Source organism: Panulirus ornatus, chromosome 9 (assembly GCF_036320965.1).
Source record: "Panulirus ornatus isolate Po-2019 chromosome 9, ASM3632096v1, whole genome shotgun sequence".
Classification (NCBI taxonomy): domain Eukaryota; kingdom Metazoa; phylum Arthropoda; class Malacostraca; order Decapoda; family Palinuridae; genus Panulirus; species Panulirus ornatus.
Window position 1 is genome coordinate 15,075,682 of NC_092232.1, and position 27,266 is coordinate 15,102,947.

The 27,266-nt window shown below is 39.2% G+C and overlaps 1 protein-coding gene across 1 annotated transcript in view; it reads right to left on the reverse strand.

The window, feature by feature from the left end:
• Positions 1–27,266, reverse strand: part of sei (potassium voltage-gated channel seizure) — a 924,474-nt gene that overhangs the window by 317,552 nt on the left and 579,656 nt on the right. The window contains exon 17 of the mRNA XM_071664734.1: positions 13,840–13,926. Coding sequence (XP_071520835.1) covers positions 13,840–13,926 — 87 coding nt within the window. The remainder of the gene's footprint in view (positions 1–13,839; positions 13,927–27,266) is intronic.

Sequence of the window (27,266 nt, forward strand, 5' to 3'; positions counted from 1 at the left end):
GGCAGACAGTGTGAATTGTGTGCATGGGTATATATGTATGTGTCTGTGTGTGTATATATATGTGTACATTGAGATGTATAGGTATGTATATTTGCGTGTGTGGACGTGTATGTATATACATTGTGTATGCGGGTGGGTTGGGCCATTTCTTTCGTCTGTTTCCTTGTGCTACCTCGCAAACGCAGGAGACAGCGACAAAGCAAGATAATAAAAAAAAAATAATATATATATATATATATATATATATATATATATATATATATATATATATATATATATATATATATATATATATTCATCATTTATTATACTTAACCACTGTTTCCTGTCAGCAGGGTAGCGCAGGGAAACAGATGAAAGAATGGCCCAACCACCCACATACACACACATATATATACATAAACACCCACACACACAGATATACATACATGTACATTTCAATGTATACATACATATACATACACAGACCTATATATATATATATACACATGTACATACTCATACCTGCTGCCTTCATCTATTCCCATTGCTGACCCGCCACACATAAACTAGCATCCCCCCCCCCCCACTCCAGCAAGGTAGCACCCGGAAAAGACAAAAAGGCCACATTCATTCACACTCAGTCTTTAGCTGTCATGTGTAATGCACCGAAACCACAGCTCCCTTTCCACATCCAGGCCCCACAGACCTTTCCATGGTTCACCCCAGACGCTTCACATGCCCTCGTTCAATCCATTGACAGCACGTTGACCTCAGTATACCACATTGTTCTAATTCACTCTATTCCTTTCACACCTTTCACCCTCCTGTATGTTCAGGCCCCTATTGCTCAAAATATTTTTCACTCCATCCTCCCACCTTACATTTGGTCTCCTGCTTCTCCGTGTTCCCTCCAACTCTGACACATATATCCTCTTTGTCGATCTTTCCTCACTCATTCTCTCCATGTGTCCAAACCATTTCAACACACCCTCTTTCACTCTCTCAATCACACTCTTTTCTTACCATACCTCTCTCTTTCATTACTACTCAATCAAACCACATCACACCACATATTGTCCTCAAAAATTTCACTCCCAACACATCCACCCTCCTCCATGCAACTCTATCTATAGCCCATGCCTCGCAACCATATAACATTGTTGGAACCAATGTCCTTCAAGCATATGCATTTTTGCTCTCCGAGATAACGTTCTCTCCTTCCACATATTCTTCAACTTTCCCAGAACCTTCGCTCCTTCCCCCACCCTGTGACTTACTTCCGCTTCCATGGGTCCATCTGCTGATAAGACCACTCCCAGATATCTAAAACACTTCACTTCCTCCAGGTTTTCTCCATTCAAACTTACCTCCCAATCAACTTGCCCCTCAACCCTACTGAACCTAATAACTTTCCTCTTATTCACATTTACTCCTAACTTTCTTCTTTCACACACTTTACCTAACTCAGTCACCAAACTCTGCAGTTTCTCACTTTAATCAGCCACCAGCGCTGTATCATCAGTGAACAACAACTTACTTACTTCCCAGGCCCTCTCATTCATAACAGACTACATACTTGCCCCTCTCTCCAAAACTCTTGCATTCACCTCATTAACCACCCAATTCATAAACAAATAATACAACCATGGAGACATCACGCACCCCTGCCGTAAACTGACATTCACTGGGAACCAATCACTTTCCTCTCTTCCTATTCGTATACATGCTTTACATCCTTGGTATAAACTTTTCACTGCTTCTAGCAACTTACCTCCAACACCATATACTCTTAAAACCCTCCACAAAGCATCTCTATCAACCCTATCACATGCCATCTCCAGATCCATAAATGCTACATACAAATCCATCTGTATTTCTAAGTATTTCTAACATACATTCTTCAAAGCAAACACCTGATCCATATATCCTCTACCAATTCTAAAACCACATTGCTCTTCCCCAATCTGATGCTCTGTACATGCCTTTACCCTCTCAATCAATACCCTTCCATATAATTTCCCAGGAATACTCAACAAACTTATGCCTCTGTAATGTGAACACTCACCTTTATCCCCTTTGCCTTTGTACAATGGCACTATGCATGCATTCCGCCAATCTTCAGGCACTTCACCATGATCCATTCATACACTGAATATCCTTACCAGCCAATCAACAACACAGTCAACCCCTTTTTTAAGAAAATCCATTGCAATACCATCCATACCTGCTGCCTGGCCAGCTTTCATCTTCCACAAAGCTTTCATTACCTCTTCTCAGTTTACCAAACCATTCTTCCTGACCCTCTCACTTCGCACACCACCCAGACCAAAACACCCTGTATCTGCCCCTCTATCATGAAACACATTTCAATAAACCTTCAAAATACTTACTCCATCTCCTTCTCACTTCATCACTGCCTGTTATTACCTCCCCACTTGCCCCTTTCACCAATGTTCCCATTTGCTCTTTTGTCTTACGTACGTTATTTACCTCCTTCCAAAACATCTTTTTATTCTTCCTAAAATCTAATGATACTCTCTCACCCCAACTCTCATTTGTCCTATTTTTCAACCCTTGCACCTTTCTCTTAACCTCCTGCTGCTTTCTCTTATAGATCTCCCAGTAATTTGTGCTACTTCCCTGCAAGTATCATCCAAATGCCTCTCTTTTCTCTTTTACTAACAACCTTATTTCTTCATCCCACCTCTCACTACCCTTTCTATTATGCCCACCTCCCATCTTTCTCAAGCCACAAGCGTCTTTTACGCAAGCCATCACTGCTTCCCTAAATACATCCCATTTCTCTCCCACTCCCCTTACGTCATTTGCTCTCACCTTTTGCCATTCTACGCTCAATCTCTCCTGTTACTTTCTAACACAAGTATCCTTTCCAAGCTGACTTACTCTCACCACTCTTTTTTCCCCAACATTTTCTCTTCTTTTTTGAAAACCTCTACAAATGTTCACCTTTGCCTCCACAAGATAGTGATCAGACATCCCTCCAGCTGCCCCTCTCAGCATATTAACATCCAAAGGTCTCTCTTTCACACGCCTATCAATTAACACGTAATCCAACGTTGCCCTTTGACCATCTCTCCCACTCACATATGTATACTTATGTATATCTTCCTTTAAAAAACCCGGTATTCCCAATCTGGAGTTTTTCCAGCATACAAATCTACAAGCTCTTCACCATTTCCATTTACAGTACAGAACACCCCATGTGCACCAATTATACCTTCAACTGCCACATTACACACCTATGCATTCAAATCACCCATTACTATAACTCAGTCTTGTGCATACAAAGCTGCTAACACACTCACTCAGCTGCTCTCAAAACACTTGCTTCTCATGATCTTTCTTCTCATAACCAGGTGCATACGCGCCAATAATCACCTCTCTCTCTCTCTCTCCATTCACTTTACGTTTTACCCACATCAATCTAGAATTTACTTTCTTTACACTATCACATACTCCCACAACTCCTGCTTCAGGAGTGGTTCTACTCCTTCCTTAGCTCCTGTGCTCTCACCAACCCCTGACTTTCCTCCCAAGACTTTCCCAAATCGCTCTTCCCCTTTACCCTTGAGCTTCATTTCATGTAGAGCCAGAACATCCAGGTTTCTTTCCTCAAACATACTACCTATCTCTCCTTTTTTTCTCAACCTGGTTACATCCACACACATTCAAGCACCCCAATCTGAGCCTTCAAGGAGGATGGGCACTCCCAAGATAAAAAAAAAAAAAAAAGAGGAACCTAGTTTACAAATATTATCAAAAGAACAAGCAAACATGGAGATAAACATCCAAATGGCTCCTAAAAAACAAATTAATAAAATGAATAATATAACCAGAGTTATTAATTGCAATACTCATAGACAATGAAATATAATAAGGAGGATGTAAGTCCATTAATCTTGAAGATAAAAAATTAAGAAAAAAAATCAGGAGCTAGCATTGAACCACCTTGCTATGACAAAATCCTGAGCTTTGTGAGTGTTAAGGTGCACACATTTCTGACAGATAAGTTGGTAACTTGGCCAAAACTGGTCTAAGAAAAGATAGGACCCTTGTGGTCAATGTTATCCCATCAATTATATGGTAGGGGCCTTTCTTGCCATCCATAAAGCACACTGTAGGGATGGAAAATCAGGTATAATTCTACAGTCTCAAATTAATTTCTGGGAGCCAAAATTTCATATGGAAACTGAGACTGTATTCAAACATCTGACTGTATCCAAACAGATGAAGAAAAGTGAGCAAAAGTGAAAACAGATTTAATGATTTCAAATTCACAAAGTGGTAACATACATATATTCAAAAGGTGTCTCACCCAGATGATGAGAATCTCTGCTGTTTGATATATTAAGAGAAGTATCATGAGCTGTTTAAACAATAGTAGCCATTTAATCCCAGCGCTTAAAAGTCATTTATGCTCTGAAACTATTCTATGTATCTAAATATTCATGCACTGCCACTATTCAAACCCAGCATATAGGTGAAGCATCTGCCTTCCTCTCACTTTCCTCTGCTGTACATGGATATTGTGGTTTCCTTTAAAATCATATTCTAAATCATTACTTCATGGTCTCCTGATATATGATATGATATGTGATAGCTGGTTGTCATCCCCCTCCGAACTCCACAAACTACTTTCTGCTTACACCACATAGTAGCATGGGTGAAACCACCACTGGAAGTGTGCTCTTTCTTCCTACCATCATACTCTACAGTAGGTCATGCTTGAGAAGGTTGTTAGAGTTAATGATGACAGGTGTCATCTATAAATGCTTCTAGTATTACTGGAACCAGTGGGTCCTTCAATTGCTGTGAGAAAAACAAGGAAGTTATGGCAAGAGTAGTTAGGCCATAATGATCATTTGAACACTGTCAGCTTAGCAATGAAAAAGTTATCCTAAAATTTCATTCTTAAAATCTTTGGTTTCTGATCAATTCCTTGTTCTGATACATCATGAAGTAGATTAACCATAAAATCAATTGTATATCTGCTTTGTGACAAGCTACACGATACAAAACAATGATTTTCACACTTATTCGTGATATATAATATGACATGAAGAGTTCAGACAAAAGCCCTTGGGTCTGTCCCTATATTTGTAGCTCTGCTTTCCTTATATGGCAGCAACCATAACTGTTGTTGCCAAATGCTATAATCTTAAATATGATGTAAAATCAATTATTATCATTACAAAAGCAAAGCTAAGTGAGTCAGGTATATTTACCATTATAACATTAGCACAGCAAAGTAATTCAGATAATCATTTTTGTAATGGATACCCACAAGGCAATGGTGTGTTTGGATATGTCAAGTTGCCATGCTTTTCTCTTTACTTAGGCCTGCACTATGAAGTGAAATACAAAAACCATTTGTTGCATGTGAAGTCTTCATACTGAATAGATAAACTTTACAGGAATTAACAGCAGTGATTCTGTTTGTGTTTCACAAGTTTCAAATTGCATGCTTTGAGAACTCATGCAATTATTCTTACAATATCTCCTTTCCTGGAAATACAATACATAAATAAGAATGTTCTCAAGGAACACAACATTAGACAGTTTAGCTATTTATTTCTGGGAAATTAAATGCATTAAAAGAACTCCTTAACAGTCTTTTGAATACAGGGTTAACTTACAAGACTCATACTTTTCTTGTACATAAAAAATATGAATAAATTTCAATATCCACTAAAGCTGCCAGAGGAATTGCCTTTCATATATCACGGAACACAGAGCCATAAATCCAAGTAAATGAAGGAAGGAATAATAAATGTGGTTTAGGCTGAAAAAGAGACAACATTTTGCCCATCTTTGGCTAGAGGATAATCGGACTTAATGAAGAACTATCATGAAGCACTCATACACATCTGCTAAGGGTACAAGGGGTCTATCATTGCTGGCTGAAAGTACAAGACACTTAAAGGCTAAGGGGAGCAAGAATGGCCTCTTAGAATCTTTACACTTGTACACGCAGTTATCAGCTAAACATGTATTCCTGATTTACTACATACTTGTAACCATTAGACAAGAATTGAGGTATTCCCTCTGTAATGCATAATATGTAGTGATCTAAATGAACTGTCTCTACAGCTAATGACAATACCACTTCCAAAATGCCAAAGAAAGACAAGAATTTATATGTGGCCTGTTGGGGGCCACAGAAGACTATAATGCACGCATAGTTGAGGAGATGGTTGTTGTAAGGTTACTGGCCAAGCTTGGACAATAAACAGTACAGTGAGTAGGCACCTCTATAATTCTCTATACAACTTTGGGTAACAGATGTTCTGAACCTCTGCTGCTGAAGCAGGAGTTATGGGAATATGTGAAAACTTGCAAGCTCCAGACTGATGTGGGTGAAAATGCAGAGTGAGATGGGTGATTATTAGTATGGATTCAAGTGACCATGATAAGAAAAAATTATAAAAATGATGAGAAACAATATGTTTTAGAAGCAGCTGAATGAGTGTCTGCAGTCTTGATGCAAGGTATTTGTGATGGGTGATTTATATGTGAAAGCGAGTAATGTGGCAGTTGAGGGTATAATTAGGGAACATGGGGATACTCAGTAAGGTGAATGAATATGGTGAAGAGCTTATGGAGTTGTGTGCTGAAAAAGGATTGGTGACCGGGAATACCTGGTTTAAAAAGAGGGACATTCGCAAGTATATTCGAGAGAGTAAAAAAGATGATAAGCAGGTATAACTGGATTTCATACTAATTGATTAGTGGGCAGATATGAGATTCTTTGATTTAGATGTGTTCAAAGGGACAGCCAGTGGATCATTACCCAGTGGAAATGAGGGTGAAAATTTGTTGAGGTTTTTGGAAAAGAAGAAATTATATGGGTGAGAAGGTGGTGAAAATAAAGGGGCTAGAAAAACAGACTTGTGTGAAAAAATACCATGAGAGATTGAGTGTAGAATAGCAAAAGGAGAGAATAAATGAAGCTAAGGGAGTGGGTGAGGAAAGAGAGGCATTTAGTGAAGCAGTGCTAGCATGTGTGAGAGAAGTTTGTGACATGCAGGTGTGAGGTGGGCAGGTCAGAAAGGGGAGTTAGTGTTGGGATGACAAAATTAATTTGTTAAAGAAAGAGAAATGAGAGGTGTATGAGTGGTACTTACAGGAAAGGAGTGCAAACGATTGGGATATAAATGTGAAAGTGGTAGGAGGTACAGAGGTTGAAATAAGGGCAAATGAGAGTTGTAGTGATTAAGGGAGAATAAGGAGGTGTTTTGGAGGGAGGTTAATAGAGAAAAACAAGGAAGCACATGGGAACATCAGTGAAGGGGGCAAATGGGGAAGAGGTAAAAGGTAGTGATGAAGTGAAGAGTAGATGGAGTGAGGATTGTTGATTGTTGGATGTGTCTGATGATAGAGTGGCAGATGTAGAATGCTTGGATCAAAGAGGTATGCAAAGTGAGAGGGTCATGGAAAGTGGTTTGGTGAAGAAGAAGAAGGTGGTGAAAAGCTTGTGCAAGACGAAATCTGGTAAGATGGCTGGATTGGATGGTATTGCAGTTGAATTTCTTTAAAAAAGGGGTGACTGTAATACTGATTGGTTAGTTAGGACTTTCAGTGTATGTATTGATCATGGTAAAGTTCCTGAGGATTGTTTAAATGTATGTATGGTGCCACTGTATAAGGGTAAAGGGAGCAAAGGTGAGTGTTCGAACTACAGAGGTATAGTTTACTTAGTACAGATACATCACTGATTTTCCGGCACTCTTGGTTCCAAAGCCTTGCCGGATTAACCATTTTGCCAGACCAACCTTGGTCACATAATAATAATTGATCAACACACCTCTCATCCACTAGTTATACATCTCCTATGTGTCTAAAGTATACCATGGACTGCTAGAAATCTAAATCAAACAAATATTAAATGTTTGAGCACACTAAGATGGTAAGTATGTCCTTAGATTGTTTGAATCCTGTGGGGTTTCATCTTTTGTTGTTAGTGTTTTCCTAAGTGTGTATCGCCAGAATAATGCAGTTTTGTTTGCATTATACACCTACTCAGGACTGAGGTGCTCATCAGCTACGAGTTTCACAAATTTGTCCACATACTCAACAGCTCCTTTGTGGTTTGCAGACCGCTTTTCTCCACACACTTTATTCATGGAAATTCCATGACGCTTCTTGAACCTTTGAAGCCATCCTTCACTACAGTCACGCTCACGTTGTAATTCAAGTTCTTTAAGGAACAACTTAGCCTGGTCCATTATCATGCTACCAGACAAGTCCACTCCATCACTCCGACGCTGTTGAAACCATTCCATCATCACTTGATCGTGCTCAGTGCTCTTACCATCTTTCATAGTTTTTCTAATAGTCATTGGCTTCTTGGAATCCCTGTCTGCATAGAATTTCAATATTTTCTCCCTTTGGTTCTTTATATCATAAACAGTTGATGAGCCAATACTGTAGATGTCACACAGCTTAAGCACCGAAACACCATGGTCCATTTTTTCAACAGTTCTACTTTATCTTGGATCGATATGGACTGGTGTTTACGTCTGACACCATGACGGACACTTTCATATGTCTTAGAAGCCGTAGCTAGGGTTAAATTTAAACAAAATAAGCTAAGAATCTCACAGAATTGTGGTATCACCTCCAACAGGTGTAAAGAATGTAAGTGTGTCCTACACACAACGCCATCTGTGGCCGCCCAGTAAATTAGTCTGGTGGTTACGGTAATTTCAAGTTCTCTCACATAATTCTGTCCGGACTAAAGGGGGTACCGAACCATCAGTTGCCGGAAATTTGGTGGTGTGCTTGTATACTGGTAAGTTCTGCGGGAGAGTGGTGACTAAAGGGGGTAAAGTTATGCACAAAACATCAGACTGAGAAGGAACAATGTGGTTTCAGGAGTGACAGAGACTGTGTGAATCAAGTGTTTGCTTTAAAGAATGTGTGTAAGAAATACTTAAAGAAATGGAAGGATTTGCATGTGGCATTTATGAATCTGGAAAAAGCACATGATATTCATAGAAATGCATTGTGGAAGGTCTTATGAATATAAGGTTTAGGGGGAAGCTATCATAAGCAATGAGATTTTCATCATGAGTGTAAGATGTGTGTGCACAAAGAGAGAGAGAGAGAGAGAGAGAGAGAGAGAGAGAGAGAGAGAGAGAGAGAGAGAGAGAGAGAGAGAGAGAGAGAGAGAGAGAGAGAGAGAGAGAGAGAGAGAGAGAGAGAGAGAGAGAGAGAGAGAGAGAGAGAGAGAGAGAGAGAGAGAGAGAGAGAGAGAGAGAGAGAGAGAGAGAGAGAGAGAGAGAGAGAGAGAGAGAGAGAGAGAGAGAGAGAGAGAGAGAGAGAGAGAGAGAGAGAGAGAGAGAGAGAGAGAGAGAGAGAGAGAGAGAGAGAGAGAGAGAGAGAGAGAGAGAGAGAGAGAGAGAGAGAGAGAGAGAGAGAGAGAGAGAGAGAGAGAGAGAGAGAGAGAGAGAGAGAGAGAGAGAGAGAGAGAGAGAGAGAGAGAGAGAGAGAGAGAGAGAGAGAGAGAGAGAGAGAGAGAGAGAGAGAGAGAGAGAGAGAGAGAGAGAGAGAGAGAGAGAGAGAGAGAGAGAGAGAGAGAGAGAGAGTAGGTCCATGTTAAGGCTAGTCTGCTTTAAGGGTGTGTGATGTCACTATAGCTGTTAATCATATTCATGGATGGGGTGATAAGGAGTAAGTGCAAGGTTCTTGTAGAAATGGACAAATATGCAGTCTGTAGGGGATGAGGGGGTCAGGGAATTGTTGATGGCAAAGTGCTGTTGGTAAATTTGAGTGAGAAACTGCAGAAGTTGGTGTCTGAGCTTGGGAGAGTGTTTGAAAGGAGGAAGTTGTGAGTACATGTAAATAAAATGCAAGGTTATTTAGCTTTAGAAAAGAGGGACAGGTCAGCTGGGGTGTATATTTGAAAATAAAAATATTTTTAGGAAGAAAAGTGTTTTAGATACCTGGAAGTAGATATAGCAGCAAATGAAACCATGGAAGTGAAAAACAGTCAGAAGGTGGGTGAGGGGGTGAAGAGAGAGGCTTTAGGAGCATTGCAGAATGTATGGAAAGAGAGACTGTTATCCAGGAGGGCAAAAATGGTTATACTTGAAAGTATAGTAACCTCAATGATAATGTATGCATGTAAGGCATGGTCTATAGATGAAGAAGTGTGGAGGAAGGTAGATATGTTGGAAATGAAATATTTAAGCACATAAGTACTGTGAGGTGGTTTGACTGAGTGAATAATAAAAGGGTAAGAGAGAAGTGGGGTAATAAGAAGAGCATGGTTAAGAGAGCTGAAGAGGGTGTGCTGATATGGTTTAGACATATGGAGAGAATGAGTGACGAGAGGTACAACAAAGTGGATATATGTGTTAGAATTGCAGGGGACAAAGAGGAGACAAAATTGTTGAGGGAAGAATGAAGTGTAAAAGATTTTCAGCTCTCGAGGTCAGAAAATGCAGGAGAGTGAATGGTGTGCACAGGATATAGTGAACTGGATTGATGTGGTACACAGTGGTCAACATGCTGTCAATGGATTGAATAAGAACATATGAAGCAGCTGAGAGAAAGTAAAGAAATGACTGTGGAGCCTGGTTGTGGAGAGGAAGCTATTGTTTTAGTGCATTACATATGACAGCTAGAGAATGTATGTCAATGAATGCAGCCTTTCTTTGTTCCTGGCACTAATTTGATAATACAGGAAATGACGAACAAGTATGAAAGAAAAGGCATTCTGAAAACATCGCATACTGGATATATATGATCCATTATGAGTTACATTTTTCTGATGTTAAAATGTGGCAGGAACTTTATTTCTTCATTACATGTATATACTCTCCATAAACAGGTAATCATACATGTGCACGGGAAAAAGTAGCCTTCCTTGCAATTCTGAACATCATAAACATATCACTTATAATGAACAGTAAACCTAGATTACTCTAAAATCAGCTGATTTTGCATTAAAAAGGTGAATCTTGAATTTCTAATTAAATATGTATGCTGTCTTTGATTTCTAATTTGAAGAGAAGTGTTCATTAGTTTTGGAAGAGAAGTGTATATATAAAGATAGTTTATCATTAACATGTACTGGACACATGGAATACATGATAATAATTTACCAATGGTGCCAAGGATTTGAATCCTGGTCCTACTGTGTGGCTAACCATTGACCCATGAGGCAACAAAAGCTTTCCATCTCAGATCAACCAATAGTCTATGTGTTCCTCCATGATATCTAATGCCCTGAAAGGCTTAAGGAAATCCTGTGCTAGCATGGGCCATTGGTAGTATCAAATCAATCCTCCAATACTACAATAAAGTTTATATATCTTTAACATGTACTGGACACAAAGAATACATGACAACACTTTATCTATGGATGCTGAGGACTTGATCTCCAGTCCTTCCATGTGGCAGGCGGATATGCTAACCACTGGACTACAATGTAACAAAAGCTTTCCATCTCAGACCAACCAATGGTCCTTGAGATCTCTCATCACATCTCATAATCTGAGAGGCTTAAGGAAAGCCCATGCCTGCATAAATCAGAGATAGCATCATATCAATCCTTCAACACTAACATTAAAATTTGTATACCTTTAACATATACTGGATACATGGAATTGATGACAATGATTTACCTATTGGCACTACCACATGGCAGGCCAGCACACTAAGCATTAGACCATGAAGTGACAGAAGCCTTCCATCTCACACCAACCAAGGGTCCATGAGATCCTCCTTCACATCATGTGACCTGAGAGGCTTAGGGAAAGCCTGCACCTGCAAGGGTCTTAGGTAACATCAGATCAATCCTCCAACACTTCAGGAAAGTTTACATATCTTTTATATATATTGGAAAAGATAACGAAGATTTACCTATGGATGCTAAGGATTCGAACCCCAGTCCTACCACATGGCAGGCCATGGTCCAATGGTTGGTGTACTAGCCAGCCATATGGTAAGACTGGGGTTCGAATCCTTGGCGGCAATGGGTAAACATTCATTATCCATTCCATGAGTCAAGTACATGTTAAAGATATATGAACTTTACAGTAGTGTTGAAGGATTGACTTGATGCTACCTATGACCATGCAGGTGTAGGCTCTCCCTAAGCCTCTCAGGTCATGAGATATGACAGGATCTCATGGACCACTGGTTGGTCTAAGATGCAAAGATCTTGTCACCTCATTGGCCTGCCATGCAGTAGAACCAGGGTTCTAATCCTCAGCATTCATAAGTAAGTTATTATCTATTCCATGTGTATAGTACATGTTAAAGATATGTAAATTTAGCCGTAATGTTGGAGGACTGATTAGATGCTATCTACAACTGATGCAGGTGTGGGTTTTCTCTGAGCCTCCCACATCATGAGATGTGATGGGGGATCTAATGGATCATTGGCCCACTTTGTGGGCCAATGGTTAGTGAATTGGCTTGCCATGATGTAGAACTGGGGTTCAAATCCTTGGCATCTAAAGATAAATTGTTATCATCCATCCCATGTGTTCAGTGCATGTTAAAGATACATGAATTTCACTGTAATGTTGGAGGACTGATGCTACATATGACCTAAGTGGACATGGGCTTTCCCTAAGCCTTTCAGGTCATGGGATGAGAAGGGGGCTCAATGGACTATTGGCTGGTCTGAGATGGAGAGATTTTGTCACCTCATGGTCCAATGGTTAACATACCAGCCTGCCAAGCAGTAAGACCAAGGTTTGAATCCTCAACACCCATAGGTAAGTAACTATCAAGTAAAGAAGTTTTCCCACAGCTTTCAGAAAGCATTTCACTGCTTCTTGTAACCTAATATTGTAAGAATTGCACAACTGCAATGATTCAAGTTGGATGCATTTTATTGAGTTCTCAGAATGTCCTTGAAACATTATGTACCATAATATAATCCACATAAATCAGGATTTGCACTTAAATTCATAATTCTATTGCATTTTCCCTAGATTTTGCCATGCCAATTATGAAATATTCCAGTCTTTCAACATGCTATCATTTGGCAAACAAAATACCTACCAGTAGCAAAAACTTTGCAGCATTAAAAGTTAAACAGACCATGCACTCATATCTCTAGCAAGTATATCAAATACCTGGGAATCTCAAATATGGCAGATACATCAGTACAGAAAAATCATAACAACAGATATGTTAGATATTCCAAAATACTGTGGACAGAACTAAGAAGGATCATCAACGCATTCACTGCTCTTGAGATGGACATTTCTTGGTATTAATGAAAAAAGCACATTGAGAAGTGTATCCAACAAAACACCCAATTTTCTAGCAAAAAATGCACATTTTTGTAAAGTGGTGTAACTGCTGTTGTCAAAGGTGGCGATCATAGTGGCAATAATAGTTGAAAGAAGGAAGAAAGGACAAAACTACTAAAAAAGAACTAAAAAGAAATACATATACAGTGCGAGTTTGCTGAGTTTCTATTACTCTAAGCAAGACACAACCATAGTACACGCTACATAACTGCCTAAAAGATTACTTGGTAAAATAAATTACGCAGACTCTCTAAATTTACTTGAAAATGTTAGTAAAGACATATTTTTTTGAAGTTTAGAAAATATCATCTCAAAGCTTCATATCACAAAAGGAGTAACATCTCAAAATCTAAACTGATCATGAATATGGGGGAATTTTAAAAATGTCATCAAATACATAGAAGACATGTTAAGGTGAATTCAAGACTTTGCATATGAGACACTCTACATTACTGTGGAAAAAGGAAAACACAAAGTGTCAGCACAAAACATTACTGCAGGGAACTATGAGAAAAAATAAGTATTATGGGGCACAGCAAATACCTTTGGGACAATGCCTTACCCGATCTACTCTCCGATCTATGGACCTTACCCTCCACTCTATGCAGGCGGAGGTCAGTAAAACTACGTTTGAGCTGGGTAAGGACCCCTACGGACGAAAATACACATACGATGTTAGTCCAAAACCACGGACAAGATAAAGGAATACAAGTTGTGTCGAGAGAGGAAATTCGTCAATATCTGATTGTTACCTGGATTGACTGTGTGTGTTGGTGCCGATGAGCTACTGTTTTTCCTGGAATTCCTTCACTGTCTGCTTAATTTTGGCAGGTATTACTGTCTAACCTCTTTGCAAGTTACAAGTAAAAATCTAAATAAAATTTCTAATTGTCAAAGTATAGCATATTTGCTACCTGATACATACAAACCTGCATACACAAACAAACACACGCACAGCTGAAATCAGTCTGCATAGTGCAAAAGAAATGATAAATACTGATGGAAATAAGGGGTAGGAATTATGAAAATGTTCTAAGATCAAAGGGGAAAACAAAAGATTGGAGACTGTAGATGTGAGAGAGAAATCTAGTGACTTTGGCTCAGGTTGCAAGAACAAGATACTGAATGATGCAATAGAAAGGGTAGCTCACACATCCAGAGACATAGCAATCAATTAATTGTATGGAGCAGTTACTGGAGGGCTGAAGTCAGTGAAGGTTATCGAGAACAAATGTTCAATGATGAAAAGACAAATCCTTAATATGGTCATACACAAAGAAGAAGAAATATTGTAACTGCAGGAGATGAAAAACAAGTAGGTCACTCCTCAACCAAGGGAGACAATGAAGAGTAAGGCCAGAAGACATATGGCAGTGATGGTTTTTGGGTTGGCAGAACAACATATCCTAAATAAGGAGGAAAAAAGAACTGAGGAAGGAGATGAAGTCAAAACACTATGGTGCAACAGACCTGCAAAAGTAAGTCTAGAGATAAAAGATGTTTGGCAAACAAGCAGATACAGGCAAAAAGTAAATAAAAGAACAACCTATGACAACAATCTTGGACAAGGAGATGTTTAACTAGGAGGTTCTGGGGTATCAAAAATTTTTTGCGAAAACAAGGAAGAAAATGACTTGCCAAAAGTTGAGTGAGAGATAGCATAGGCATTCGGTCAGGAAGCGAAAAATAGGGGAAAACAGAAGAAGCCAGGGAACAGAGAATCCTTCTAACCTGAACTTAGGATGTGTCAGGATTACTTAGTAGTTCAAACTGCAGATTAGAAATAATGTATACCAATGAGTATGGGTTGATGGTTAGTGGTAAAATGCTAAAGTTCAGGGACCAAGTCAAGAAGGGCAATGCAGATAATGTTGCAATAGTAAAGATCAAATTTATAATAAGAGATAATGTTGAGACCAATCTGTTTAAAGGGAAACACAAATCTAAGGAGGGACATGGGAGATAAAAGAGAGGATCTGGCTTTTATGGTAAGAGATAACATTAATCTTCAAGAAATACTGTATGCCCCAATCAAGCACAAGTATATAATAGGAAGACTCACTTCATGAAATATGAATGTAGTAGTACTGTTAATTCACAATCCTCCAGGAAACTGCAATCATCCATAAAAACTTTACAACAATACCAATGAAGGAACAATCAAGAGAGTAAAAGAAGGTATGAAACACTCACCCCTCAAGTATGGTAAAGTACTGATAATAGGGATTGCAACTACAATGGTAAAGAAAATTTTGATAAGCAAGGAAACAGAGAGTCATGGAAACTTAAGTTCCTGAAATGTTTACATAAGAACCTCCTGTATGAAAACATCACTAAGCATATAAGATTCAGAGAGACTGATACACCATCACAATGACAGAAATGAAGACAGCACCAGAATCACGAGAGCTGAATTTCACGGAAAAGAGTGAGATGTAACCCTGATCAGAACCCTTAACTTTTCAAAACAGATCGATGATGTATACAGCCAAGTTCCTCAAGGGAATAAAACAACCAGAGGATATAACATGAAATTAGGCAACAAGTAATTTCACAGCATAAGAGTGGTGGATGAATGTTATGCAATGATTGAAGATAAGGTTAATGCAGCCAGCATACACAATTTGGAGATGGAGCTCCACAATTGTAAAACTTCTTCCCTGTCCATCATAAATAGGTAAATACTACTAAACCTTGTTTTCATACATAATAACATAGAAGTGAGGGCGTTAAAAAATGGTATGCCAAGTTGTGAAAATGATCATGTAATACTGCACTGGATTTTTAATATAAGGCTGAAGAGGTCATGGAAGAGGGATCATAGAAGAAACTTGATTCAGAGATATAATCATAGTAACTAAGCAGAGTTAAATAATTTCCTTAAGAGCATAATGTCGGAACTGGAGCACTACATTAAGTGTACAGACCAACGTGATATCGATGAAGGCCTCAGAACATGGATACCACTGGCTGTTACTGGGGAAGACATAATGACAAAAGGACTAAGATGTGTACTACGCATGAGATACATGTGTCATGATGTTAAGTCACTCAGCTTTATAAAGATATAGCAGGGTAAGAAATGAGCACTCTTGTGTTGAGGGGGGAGGAAAGGAGAAACATTCAAAAGAAAATTGTAGAGAAGAAAAAAAAATCCATAAATTCATCAGTAGAAAATTTTTGTTCAAAGACCAACCAATCACGTTACATGACTGAGAGAAGAATCTGAGATGTGGAAATATATTAAGAGCTGAATAATAAGTTCAGGAATGTTTTCACATTATAACCTCAATGACAGAAAGATGAGATAGGATGGGAAAGAGGTCTTAGAAAACTCTAAATCTATTAGAAAAGGCATGAACAGAATATTACAAAGCTTTGACCCATAAAGACCTTATGGCCCTGATGTAATCTCTTCATGAGTACTGAAAGAATATATGGGAATTTGACAAGTTGCTTTAGATATTGTTCAAAACAAGTGTTATCCACAGTAACAAATACTCAAAAAGGTAGCTAGAAAAACTGAAAGCAAGAGCTAAGAATTAATTCTTATTAACAAGTTTAGTTAGTCTTCTTCATGAGAATAATGATACATCATGAAGGTTACACATGCTTATGTACAGAACTGGTGGCTCAAGGAAATGGGTGCTGAGATGCCTCATTACCTACCTTATTCATTACTGATGCATGCCTGCCATCAACGTGGCACAAATGACCCTGCCTGCTTTGGTGTTACTGTTTCCGTTTACTGCAATGCGGGCTCCTACTCATATTGTTGTCCCCTTCTTGGTAGGGCTGCAAAAATTCTACACAAAAGAGTAGAAAAGAAGACAGGGAAAGCAATGAAAGCAGCTCACATTGCCCTTAAAAGAAACGATGATACCAAAGCAGGCAGATTCACTGGAGCCATCTAGTGACAGGAATGGAGCTCTGTGACTGGCCAGTTTATGTCAGGTGATCACCAGTAACAGACCAATCAGGTAGTGACACATCTCAAGGTCCAGTTCCTTTATCTACCAATTTTGCATTTTGGCGTGTAATTATCTATTCGTACTGTACAGGGAGGGAGTTTGACACTCATAAAAGCCCTATCACTTAACCCATATCTACTATCATACAGGTTGTACCTCTTTAATCTGGCAACCCTAGGACCTGTCCATTATTGGACCAAAGAAAATGCCAAAAAATAGAAACTGACCCCTTTAAAGACCCTCAGGTGAACACTCCCACCAATTACGATCAACTTGGTTTTGTGTGTTCCTGCAGTACTGTTTCAGCCAAGAGTTGTTACCCTATCTTTGAAATCCTTATCCCCAGATGGAAACTCCTCAATATCTTGGGCAAGGTTTTTCATGGCATACGATGCCAATACGGGGCAGATTCGTCAGCATTATACACTTGTTCTGGGGTTATAAGAAATTAACATGACTTTAATTAGCTCAGCTGCAGTGTAAATAGATTTTGGGGCTCTAGTGCTGCTAACAGTGCAGTCCTGGTTCAAGATCCGCAAACTGATGGTGACAAATTCAAAACATGCTGGACTACAGAGTGCTGGATGAGAGAGGTACAACCTGTACAACTCTTTACACCACTCTATGCTGTCTGCATATATAATTTCCTCATTCATTTTTTCCATTCATCTACTACTCTTACACTATAAGAGTACTTCTTCCCATACTCTGAAACAAAATCTTCATGTTGTAGCCTCTTATTGCTCTAGTCATGCATTTTTTCAAAGGCCTGTCTAGGAGTTACATCATCAAGCTGATGCTAGAACTAAAAGGTTGTGATCAGGTCAACCCAAACTCTTTTCTTTTCCACTGTGGGCAAATGCAAGGCCTTGAGCCTTTCCCTGTAACTTTCTCCCTTAATTCTGACATGACCTTTGTTGCCTTCCTGTGGACCTTATCTTTAAGTTCTTTTCATCTTTAAGTACAGTAACCAAGCTGGCAAGCACATACTAGTTTTGGTCTAACATAGGATACAAATAACTTTTTCAGTATTTGCTTACAATATCATCAAATGCTTTTCTAATTCTTGGCAGCAGAAAGTTTTTCCTTTACTATTCTCCTAATCTGGGACTCGGGACTCTCAAAACTGGCTAGGGGTGATGTCAACTCCCGAGTCTCTCTCTCTGATTCTTGCTGTGTATTTATTGCTATACATTATTCATAATGAGGCCTTCTTTCACTGTTTCCCATCCTCATTACTTTTCTTTTCATTTACTTGGGTGTGATTTCATCAATCAAGTATCAGACCAACTTTGAAGTCTATCTAGGTCCCTTTGTGAGTTAATGTAATCCTTCTTGCTTTTCACTTCTCTCATGACCTTAGCATCATCTGCAAATATATTCGGGCATGTCATCACATAGATCAAGAAAAGTAATGGTCCCAGAAGAAAGCCCTACAACACCCCACTAATGACCTAAACCTATTGCAAGAAGGCTTTTCTGACATGAATCCTTTGCTCCCTTCCACTAAGATAATTTTCTACCCATCTAAGAAGTCATCCCCTTATTCTTGCCTGTAGACCCAACTTCTTAATCAGCTTTCAATGTTGCACAGACATAAGCTTTTTAGCTGTCTGGATACAAACATTCCATCCAGCCTTCTTTATTGTCTAAAACAGAGCTCAAATTCTCACAGAAATTTAAGAAATTTGTTACACATACCCATTCCCTAAAACTGTATTTTTTCCCCATTTAGGTAATTTCTTCTCTTAAGGATGTCAACCATTTACTTTCAGATTATGTTTTTCAATATGTTAGACTACACTCATCAGAGAACACTCATCAGAGATTGGTCTGTGGTTCAGCAACTCTTCCCATTCTCTCTTAGAGATAACTATAACAATAACACTTGCCCTTTTCCATACCCTTGGCACTCTGTCTTTCACCAGTAACAACTTATAAAGTACCTCAAGTGGCCTTAAGTATATTTGGACATATCTTCAGCATGTATGGTAAAATTTCATGAGGACTATGAGCCTTGTATGGGTCAAGAAACTTTGTAGTATTCCATTGCTTTCATTACTAAATATCTAATGCGTTCTTAGACATCCTACCTATCCAATCTCATTTGGTGTTAGAGCTAAAGTATGCTGTCTTCCACTGTAAAAACACTTATGAACCTGTCAAACACTTATGAACCTGCTTAACATCATATTCTACAACTTTTCCTTCTGAATCCCATAGCCTTATTTGCTGCTCTTTAACTGACAATTTACTCCTGATGACCTATTGGAAAAGTTATGGACTTTATCCTGACTTGTCCATAACAATCTTTTCAAAGTTTCCTTGTCTCTCCTTTTTCTATCTTTGTCTATTTGCTCCTTGCTTTCTTATACCTTAAAAATTTGGCTGGCTAGAGTACTGCCTATACCTTCACCATAGCATACCTTGAAGCTCCTTTGCTTTTTTTTGACATCTCTTATTGAACCATTTCTCCCTCTTTCTCAATCTGTCTTTGATAGTCTAGCCATATACAAGGCTTAATATATGTCACATCTCCTTCAAGCTTATTAGAACAACAGGTGATGAGAATAAGCCTAACACCAAAGAATTTGCCATGGCAATGAAATTATGAAAGCCAGTGACAAAACTGGCGAGTCCTGGCAGGAAGCTGCACTGACGACAATGAATGGTTTGTGGTGAAAAATCTGGCAAGAATAAGAATGTCTTCAAAAGATTTCAAACAGCAGTTCCAGACTCAACAGGACATTTCACTGGACCTCCCACCACAGTACCTGGTTCCTGGACTTTATCCTGGCTTGTCCATAACAATCTTTTCAAAGTTTCCTTGTTTCTCCTTTTTTTATCTTTCCATATTTGCTCCTTGCTTTCTTATACCTTAAAAATATTGGCTGGCTAGAGTAATGCCTATACCCTCACCATAGCGGATCTTGAAGCTCCTTTGCTTTTTTTTACATCTCTTATTGACCCATTTCTCCCTCTTTCTCAATCTGTTTTCAATATTTAGGCCATATACAAGGCTTAATATTTGTCACATCTCCAAGCTTATCAGAACAACAGTTGATGAGAATAAGCCTAACACCAAAGAATTTGCCATGGCAATGAAATTATGAAAGCCATTGACAAAACTGGGGAGTCCTGGTAGGAAGATGCACTGATGACAAAGAATGGTTCATGGTGAAAAATCTGGCAAGAATAAGAATGTCTTCAAAGGATTTCAAGCAGCAGTTCCAGACTCTACAGAACATTTCACTGGACCTCCCGCCACAGTACCTGGTTCCCGGCTGTTAAACTCCATTTCCTAATTTATATTTACAAAGCAAAGAAATTAAGTTCTGTGTAGTTTCTACACTTATATTTCCTCTATAAGGTTTTGTCTCATCTCTGTTCTTTCTGTGTCCTCAATTTCTACATAAAAAAAATCAAACTTAAACATTACATGATCACTTTTCCCAATTGGTGTACCATTTGTGATATCAATATCCATGCTAGTATGTGTGAGGATAAGATCTAATACTGATAAAGTCTCATTTCCCTTTATCTTAGTACATTCACTGACATACTGGTATGGGAATTTTCCTGTATACACTCTAAAACCTTGTGCCTCCCTGATCCTGTGAACATGAGAATCCAAACTCTCTCAGTCTATCTCCTGTTGAATGAAATCCCCCTTTGTGTATTTATTACTACTTCATGTACTATCTTGATTGTTCCTTCATTACTATCACTGATTATGTGTTCTGGATCATAACTTTAGAGGATTATATGATAATATGAACAACCCTATGCACTTCTTTCATACTGTTAGCTTCCCTAAATGGAATGTCTTCTGTTTCATGAAACATAAGGCTATCCCTCATTAGGAAGGTCAATCCTTCTCCTCCTCCTCCTCCTCCTCTGTGATCATTTTCCCTCCTTGCTACCATGTACTCCTCTGGACAAAACAGGAGAGATATCATCTCTAGTAAGCTTTGTTTCCAAAGCTCCAACAATATCATGTGCATTTTCCCTGCTGAGATCCTTAAATTCCAGATCTTTGCCATTACTAATAATTCCTCTACATTTTTTTTTTTTTTCTTTGTCGCTGTCTCCCGCGTTTGCGAGGTAGCGCAAGGAAACAGACGAAAGAAATGGCCCAACCCACCCCCATACACATGTATATACATACGTCCACACACGCAAATATACATACCTACACAGCTTTCCATGGTTTACCCCAGACGCTTCACATGCCTTGATTCAATCCACTGACAGCACGTCAACCCCGGTATACCACATCGCTCCAATTCACTCTATTCCTTGCCCTCCTTTCACCCTCCTGCATGTTCAGGCCCCGATCACACAAAATCTTTTTCACTCCATCTTTCCACCTCCAATTTGGTCTCCCTCTTCTCCTCGTTCCCTCCACCTCCGACACGTATATCCTCTTGGTCAATCTTTCCTCACTCATTCCCTCCATGTGACCCAAACCATTTCAAAACACCCTCTTCTGCTCTCTCAACCACGCTCTTTTTATTTCCACACATCTCTCTTACCCTTACGTTACTTACTCGATCAAACCACCTCACACCACACATTGTCATCAAACATCTCATTTCCAGCACATCCATCCTCCTGCGCACAACTCTATCCATAGTCCACGCCTCGCAACCATACAACATTGTTGGAACCACTATTCCTTCAAACATACCCATTTTTGCTTTCCGAGATAATGTTCTCGACTTCCACACATTCTTCAAGGCTCCCAGAATTTTCGCCCCCTCCCCCACCCTATGATCCACTTCCGCTTCCATGGTTCCATCCGCTGCCAGATCCACTCCCAGATATCTAAAACATTTCACTTCCTCCAGTTTTTCTCCATTCAAACTCACCTCCCAATTGACTTGACCCTCAACCCTACTGTACCTAATAACCTTGCTCTTATTCACATTTACTCTTAACTTTCTTCTTTCACACACTTTACCAAACTCAGTCACCAGCTTCTGCAGTTTCTCACATGAATCAGCCACCACCGCTGTATCATCAGCAAACAACAACTGACTCACTTCCCAAGCTCTCTCATCCCCAACAGACTTCATACTTGACCCTCTTTCCAAAACTCTTGCATTCACCTCCCTAACAACCCCATCCATAAACAAATTAAACAACCATGGAGACATCACACACCCCTGCCGCAAACCTACATTCACTGAGAACCAATCACTTTCCTCTCTTCCTACACGTACACATGCCTTACATCCTCGATAAAAACTTTTCACTGCTTCTAACAACTTGCCTCCCACACCATATATTCTTAATACCTTCCACAGAGCATCTCTATCAACTCTATCATATGCCTTCTCCAGATCCATAAATGCTACACACAAATCCATTTGCTTTTCTAAGTATTTCTCACATACATTCTTCAAAGCAAACACCTGATCCACACATCCTCTACCACTTCTGAAACCACACTGCTCTTCCCCAATCTGATGCTCTGTACATGTCTTCACCCTCTCAATCAATACCCTCCCATATAATTTGCCAGGAATACTCAACAAACTTATACCTCTGTAATTTGAACACTCACTCTTATCCCCTTTGCCTTTGTACAATGGCACTATGCACGCATTCCGCCAATCCTCAGGCACCTCACCATGAGTCATACATACATTAAATAACCTTACCAACCAGTCAATAATACAGTCACCCCCTTTTTTAATGTATTCCACTGCAATACCATCCAAACCTGCTGCCTTGCCGGCTTTCATCTTCCGCAAAGCTTTTACTACCTCTTCTCTGTTTACCAAATCATTTTCCCTAACCCTCGCACTTTGCACACCACCTCGACCAAAACACCCTATATATTATTTTTGGTCTGACATTACCAACACCTAACATTACTGACCTCTCTGCAGTACTGGCAGGGATGTTTTATCCCCTTACATCATTTGGTGTCTCCCATTTTTTGCCTTGTCTGTATTCTTTGATTTTTACCATATCTTCCCTTTATCAATCACATCTGATGAATACTACACTGAGACACCTTGCTTTGAACCCACTTATTCTGGGTGCTCCAAACATTCAGAGTGTCTTAACACAGCAATTTCAAACAATTTTGAAAACCATTCCATCAATTTTTTTTGTCATATTCAAAATGCTTAAATATCTTTTTTAATAATACTTGATTGCCATTTCCCATACTAGAGAGGTAACATCAGGAAACAGACGAAGAGATACCCATCCACTCACATGTACAGAGCATCAGATTGGGGAAGAGCAGTGTGGTTTCAGAAGTGGTAAAGGATGTGTGGATCAGGTGTTTGCACAAAAGAATGTGTGTGAAAAACACTTAGAAAAACAGATGGATTTGTTATTCATCTATATATCTATCATACTTAATCACAGTCTTCCATGTTAGCGAGGTAGCACAAGGAAACAGACGAGAAATGACCTAAAGCACCAACATATACATAAATGCCCACACATGCACCTATATATACATATACATTTCAATGTATACATACATATACACACACACAGACATATACATATATACACATGTACATATTCATACTTGCGGCCTTCATCCATTCCCATCGCCACACCGCCACACATGAAATAACATCCCCTCTACCCCCTCCAGCACGGTAGCACCATGAAAACACAAAAAAGACCACATTCGTTCACACTTGAGTCTCTAGCTGTCGTGTGTAATGCATTGAAACCACTGCTCCCTATCGACATCCAGGCTCCATAGACCTTTCCATGGTTTACCCTAAACACTTCACATGCCCTGGTTCAATCCACTGACAGCACGTTGACCCCGGTATGCCACATCGTTCCAATTCATTCTATTCCTTGCACGCCTTTCACCCTCCTGTATGTTCAGGCCTCGATTGCTCAAAATCTTTTTCACTTCATCCTTCCACCTCCAATTTGGTCTCCTGCTTCTTCTTCCCTCCACCTCTGACACATATATCATCTTTGTCAATCTTTCCTCACTCCTTCTCTCTATGTGTCCACACCATTTCAACATACCCTCTTCTGTTCTCTCGTGCACACTTTTAATTACCACACATCTTTCTTACCCTTTCATTACTTGCTCAATCAAACCACCGCACACCATCTCAAGCATTTCATTTCCAACATATCCACCCTCCACAGCTTAACCCTATCTATAGCCCATGCCTTGCTACCATATAACATATCAAACATACTCATTTTTGCTTTCGGAGATAATGTTCTCACCTTCCACACATTCATCAATGCTCCCAGAACCTTTGCTCCATTCCCTACCCTGTGACACTTCTGCTTCCAGAGTTCCATCTAAAACACTTCACTTCCTCCAGTTTTTTCCATTCAAACCTACTTCCCAGTTAACTTGTCCCTCAACCCTACTGAACCTAACAACCTTGCTCTTATTCACATTTACTCTTAACTTTCTTGTTTAACACACTTTACCAAACTCAGTTGCCAATTTCTACAGTCTCACTCGAATGAGCCACCAGTACTGTATCATTAGCGAACAACTGACTCACCTCCCAAGCCCTCCCATCCAGAGCAGATTGCATAAGTGTCCCTTTCTCCAAAACTCTTGCATCCACCTCCCGAACCACCCCATCCATAAACAAATTAAACAACCATGGAGATATCATGCACATCTGCCACAAACTGACATTCACTGGGAACCAATCACTCTCCTCTTTTCCTACTCGTACACATGCCTTACATCCTTGGTACAAAATTTTCACTGCTTTTAGTAACTTACCTCCCACTCCATATACTCTTAAAACCTTCCACAAAGCATCTCTATCAACCCTATCATATACCCTCTCCTGATCCATGAGTGCTACATACAAATCCATCTGTTTTCCTAAGTATTTCTCTCGTACATTCTTCAAAGCAAACACCTGATCCACACATCCTCTAACACTTCTGAAACCACACTGTTCTTCCCCTATTTGATGTTTTGTACATGCCTTGACCTTCTCAATCAATACCCTTCTATATAATTTTCCAGGAATACTTAACAAACTTATACCTTTGTAATTTCAACACTGATCTTTATTTCCATTGCCTTTGTACAATAGCACTATGCATGCATTCCACCAATCCTCAGGCACTTCACCATGATCTATATATACAGTGAATATCTTTACCAACCAATCAACAACACAATCACCCATGTTTTTAATAAATTCCACTGCAATAACATCCAAAACTGGTGCCCCACCGGATTTCATCTTCCGCAAAGCTTTCACTACCTCTTCTGTGTTTACCAAATCATTTTCCCTGATCCTCTCACTTCGTACACCACCCCAACCAAAACACCCTGTATCTGCCACTCTATCATCAAACACATTTTACAAACCTTCAAAATACTCACTCCATCACAACTTGCTATGCATGCATTCTGCCAATCCTCAGGCACTTCACCATGGTCCATATATACACTGAATATCCTTACTAACCAATCAACAACACAGTCATCCCTTTTTTCAATAAATTTCACTGCAATACCATCCAAACCCACCACTTTGCTGGATTTTATCTTCTGTAAAGCTTTCACTACCTCTTCTCTCTTTGCCAGTCATTCTCCCTGACCCTCCCACTTCACACACCACCCCAACCAAAACACTCTATATCAGCCACTCTATCATCAAACACATTCAACAAACCTTCAAAATATATTGTTTGTAAACCAGGGGAAATGAAACATAAGTTCCCAAGCACATTTTTGGGTAATGATTGCATCTGAATGCAAGTCAGGTGTGTTCAAGTTTGGCAACATGCATATCATACTATTATTCCAGGAATAAAAATTGGTTTATCTCCTTGAACCTAAACAATCTATTTGGACAAAAATATTCTTTGTACCTACTGGTTACATGACCTAGTAGAGTTGCAAATTAGAAATGAGTACTTTTCACTTAAATTTATTGCTGCAATCCTCTATAGAATTTATTTCAAGAACTTCATTACTCAAATTATGGCAGTGCACAATAGCATCTGGTTAAAAGTAGAACACTTACAGTATTGTCTAAAATAATATACTGACTACGGCAACAGTCCTTCTTGTTTGATTTTAAATTTCTGGGCTACCCGCCCTCACTAATTTTAACAATCTTTTCAGAGGATACATATATTTGAGAGATTTTTCATTCAGAGGCTGTTCTATACACTACTCCCATTCACTCGTGCACACAGGCTTGCAGAGGTGTAGACCCTCTGATTCTTAACCACAAGTGATGCCATTACTACGTGGTGTCTAGGGTGGGTAGGTGGTTGGCTGTGTATGTATCTATCATGGTATATCATTATTCTCCTGAAGAAGATTTTGATTAGACTAGCCAAGATAAATTAACCCCTAACACTTGCTTTTCATTTTTCTTGCTACCTTTTCCCCACTGATTAAATGCTGCCACAGAAAAGATCAGTGGGAAGAATATGGAGAAGGCAAACGTTATAAAAATCTTTAAGAATCAATAAATTGCACTGAACTACAAACCCCTTAATGCCTTCTGACAGATATTTATGTGAGCTAAGCAATGCCTCTAGATAGGAATAAACAAATCAAGATTAACACCTCTGTTTCAAGGCCAACACTGAGCTGGGTGCTGGCTGAGGTGGCAGTGTACAATAATTTTTCTCCATACTCATGCCAATGAGAATACATATTCAAGAGTTTTCTAGGGAGGAAACTATGGAGCCTTAAGCTCGATGTAGAGGACCAGGCAGATGATCCTAAATCATTTGATTAAGATGATCTATCTTTGGATTGTATGGAGAGTGACCTTATGGGCACAAATCTCTCAGCATCATAAGTTGACCAAGATGAAGCTGTGACAACACTACTTCTGGCAAGTAGTTTTACTATTTTGAAAAAAATATCAATAAATCTCACTGGTTATAGCAAAAATGTATTCATTATATAAGATAAAACATGATAATAATCAGTAATCAATAAATATTTCAGTGTAAAGTGCAGTGGTAACTCACTTGACACTTAAGCCTTACTTTTGAACTTCTTAGCACA